The 4266-nt window shown below is 32.3% G+C and overlaps 1 protein-coding gene across 1 annotated transcript in view; it reads right to left on the reverse strand.

Moving 5' to 3' along the window:
* Positions 1 to 3741, reverse strand: part of LOC133531728 (galectin-4-like) — a 39277-nt gene extending 35536 nt beyond the window's left edge. The window contains exon 1 of the mRNA XM_061870110.1: positions 3528 to 3741. Within this exon, the coding sequence (XP_061726094.1) occupies positions 3528 to 3554 (27 nt within the window). The 5' untranslated portion in view covers positions 3555 to 3741. The remainder of the gene's footprint in view (positions 1 to 3527) is intronic.
* Between the last annotated feature and the right edge of the window lie 525 nt (positions 3742 to 4266).

Raw genomic sequence — 4266 nt, forward strand, 5'->3', positions numbered from 1 at the left:
GAGCAGCCGATTCAACGGAGCCACGCCGTTTTGTCGCCTAAATAGTGTTTAGTGTAATTTTATAAAATGTATATGTATGTTCGTCTGTAAGGTATTTGTTATATGGGCCTTGTTGCCTGAATCAAATTTTAAATAAAATAAAATAAATAAATAAAAGCCTTATGAATTATTTTCTGAAGCAAATTTAAAGCTGTTTAACATGGTTCGAAAATACGTGGTTTAAATTCTGATAAAATAAGTATGGCCTATATACTTACTTCGTAAATAGTTAAATCATTAGGCTGTTCCGTAGATACTAGTCCAAAACTGTTCTCAGAACCCGTAGGAGCATTGCTTTGAACCCTGTTTTAACATCACCAGGACACTTGGCAGTTCTTAACCAAATGTTAAGAGTAACGAGTGACATTCTTGGCGGTGTACACATGGTCACAAAACAAGCAACTGTACTGTTCGTTCGTTATCGGTAATTTCTCTAAAATTGTCTACTACTTTGCTTTGTAACCTCATTGTTCGCGGTAGGTCACTTCAAGATGAACTAAACTATACTATATGACCTATGTTGTCCACACACTTGCCCCACTAAGACACTACTTGACCAACCGATAAAGGATGAGGACCAATCAGGAGCCATTATAATCCGTGAATACCCAAACCAAGCAATGCAGTTTGTACGTTTTTTTTTCCTGCAATAACTAATACAATACGACCCCAGTTGATAAGCCCTTACTTGTTTACAAAATAACATTGTAACTTAAAATAAACACGAGATGTAATAAAATATCTTAAAATCACAGTAGTTGATCAATCATTATTAGTCAAAACGTTCCTCGCATATCAATGCATTACTTACATATCAATGTATAATTATTGAAATATGTTCGACTTTTAGATTACACAGCATTAATTTTATTGTTTAATATAATATATCTGATGATTCTTAAGTTTATTTGCTGCTATTTATTGCGCTGCAATTATTTAATTAGTAAAAAAGAATAATTTTATTCATTTCGCGAACGATTTTGTTTGATCAAACTGAATTATTATACTCAAAACGCAAATTTCATTGATACCATCAAAACACTCTAAATTTCATATCACACTAAAACTTGTAAAAAGTTAGTAATAATTAGGTATTATTACTTATGTATTTCACCACAAAAACATAATTATATCATTGAAAAAATTTTAATTTTCTGGTAGAAATTTTACCCGGTAACATTCACGGAGAATATTCCCCGTCATTTACGGCGGTAATTTTGGTAATAAAGTAGTTCCCGTAGTCAGATTTTTTTGAAAATTTCAGTATAGATTGTATTAACTAAATAAAATACAATTCTGTAAAAAAAAGTTAAAAAAGTGAAAATTTAGACAACTTTCTCGATAATTACCCTTACGGAGAACTTTACCGCGTAAATTACCCGAATATTCTCTTTGTTCTCGTAATTTACGGTAACGGCACATCACTACTCATCACACAAATACAAATGCCCTTACCAGGCTTTGAAACCAGGAGCATAGGCTTCATAGGCAGGGTCACTACCCACTAGGCCCGACAGGTCCTTAAGATTCAGGTCAGTCGATTGATAGGCAAGTTAGGCAACCATGGACTGGACCAACTTTTTGATAAAGCAAATTATTAAAATAAGATTTCATTTGATGTAATATACGATTAAATAACAAAAAAAAAAAAAAAAATCCATTTTACGCAATTTAACTAGGCAACCTATTTGCAATGTGAATATTATCTATCATTTATTTCTCATGACAAATAAATAACAGATGAGGGTAGATATTCCTTATAACGTATCTTAGACCATAAAGTGTCGTCACTTTATACAGAAAACCTAATGACTAATGACACAAGCGATGATGATACCAACATTTGCATTTCAGTTGTATTTGTGCCATTTTCAATCAAAAGGGTACTTATCGTTGGTTGAAATAAGACGCTATTTCCATAAATTTTCAATTTGAAATCAACCTTATCGACAACCATAGTTGACAACCGACAATGTGGTAACTTATAGTTGAAAACATCACATTGACTTCCTATTCAACATAAAACCAGCTGAAAGTCTAAGTCTAATCAGGTCACATTACAATCTTAAATTTTTTTTATTTACTTTATTTTTATCATTTTATTGTAATATGGATCATTTGTTATCTGTAATAAAGAATTGAATTGAATTACATTGATTTGTTTAAAATGACAGGAGTTACTAATAATAGTAATAATGTAATAAGCGTAGTTTCATTTCTGGTACAACCTTTTATCGCTGACTCTACTTTTCTTCCCTTCTTCTTCCTCATGTTGTCCCGGCATTTTTGCCATGGCTCATGGGAGCCTGGGGTCCCACTAATCCCAAGGTTTGGCGTGGCACTAGTTTTTACGAAAGTGACTGCCATCTGACCTTCCAACCCAGAGGGTAAACCAGGCCTTGTTGGGAATAGTCGGTTTCCTCATGATGTTTTCCTTCACCCTCAGCATGGGACAGCATTTGTCCTTGAATCACTGTCAATTTTCAGTTTTGTAGGAAGTGACATTTCTGTACTGTAGTACTATTATTTATTCTGTGCTACTAGTGACATAGTCATGTTAATCTATTTAAAAATTAATGGCCAACCACTTAATTGGTGCTAGACTATTGTTGTATACTTTAGCACCCATTCAGTAATGATCTATTAAATATACAGTACCAGCCAATAACATATATTATTTATAATTTTATGCTCCATGTGCATAACAACCCTTCTCTGACAAAAAGCCACATATTATGTCAATTTCTTGTGTAAGGCAACACTCTTTACAAATATTTTTCTTATGATAATGTTATCTTGCAATGTTGAATAGGAGATTGCAATAAACAAGGAGCAAGAGTTTATTGATATCTCGTATATAACAAAAAACTGAAATTGGCCTTAGTAGCAATTTGTAAAATAAATCGATGCTCGATGATTTTTTTTTTTTTTATTACTTTTTTTTTTTTATATGACTATATTTTGTGAAAGTTTTAGTATTAAATTTGATCTATGAATTATATTCATTAGTATTATATATGGAATAATATTTACAACATCAATAAATTGCTCTGATAATTAGATTAAGATAATTATATGTAATACTGTCTTACTATTCATAAGTGCTTGTTGCTAGGCCTACATGAATAAAGTATATTTGAATTGAATTGATGTTATATGGTGTCTGACGTCTTTCCATCGCTAAGTTGTTCAAATAAGGCCATCTGATAATAGCTGCCGTATCGGACGCTACTTAAGAGGAAAATTAAACAAAATGACTTCTCGAGTGAGAATTTACGTCTACAATCGGTAATACCGGCCTGCAAAGCGACAAAATTTAAATTTCATTGCATCACACTCTAGAAACAGAATTAAACGATTTCATAGCAAATAGATGACTAATTTCCATTTCATTCTGCCGGATGCCCTTGAAAACGCCGAAACGCGTCTATGCGACACATATTGTTGCTTGGGGAAGTATAAAAAGCACAAATGCTACATTTACTTACGGGGTTGTAGATGGGTGGGCTGGCCATGTTTTTCGAAGTTTTTATCGGCGGTGCGCAAAGGAAATGATATAACACGACTGTACAACGACTATTAGGGATTTACACTTAAAATTACACACTGGGAACGCCTACAGCGCAAATAATTCAGTTTTCGATTTCAATTGAAGTATGCGTCATAGGTCATAGCACGTCATATGACAGCGTGTTTTGTTTCCTATTGTCAAATACCTATTAAAATAAATTAAGATTGTCCAATAGCAACCATTAACGCATACTATATCCAGCTTGCTATTGGCTGTTCAATCTGTGTCTGCGGGAAAATAATAATGTTCCGTTTATCGCTAATTTGCGTCATGTCAGACACTGAAAATAATATTGAATATTTTTTACGATTAGCCTTTTTTAGAAAATATATTGAATGAAATTGTAAATGTTTTACTTAATTGTTAAAAAACCTTCCGTTTTTGTCATAAAATTTTGCAACTCTTCATTTCAATACGAAACTATTTTTGCGTATAATGAAAAAGAAAATAAGATTTACTTTTTAATTGTGGCAATGAATGAATTATAATGCCACAAATTATTTACTTTTTATTCCCTATTTTACTGACGTCTTACAAAAACATCGGCTTTTCAAATTTGATACATATGGACGACGTTTTTCTTAATTTGCTAATTCATCAATTTCAATTGGAACATTTTTAAAGGTAATAAGATTCCATCAAGAACAACTACAACC

The sequence above is a fragment of the Cydia pomonella genome, chromosome 25 (assembly GCF_033807575.1).
Source record: "Cydia pomonella isolate Wapato2018A chromosome 25, ilCydPomo1, whole genome shotgun sequence".
Lineage (NCBI taxonomy): Eukaryota > Metazoa > Arthropoda > Insecta > Lepidoptera > Tortricidae > Cydia > Cydia pomonella.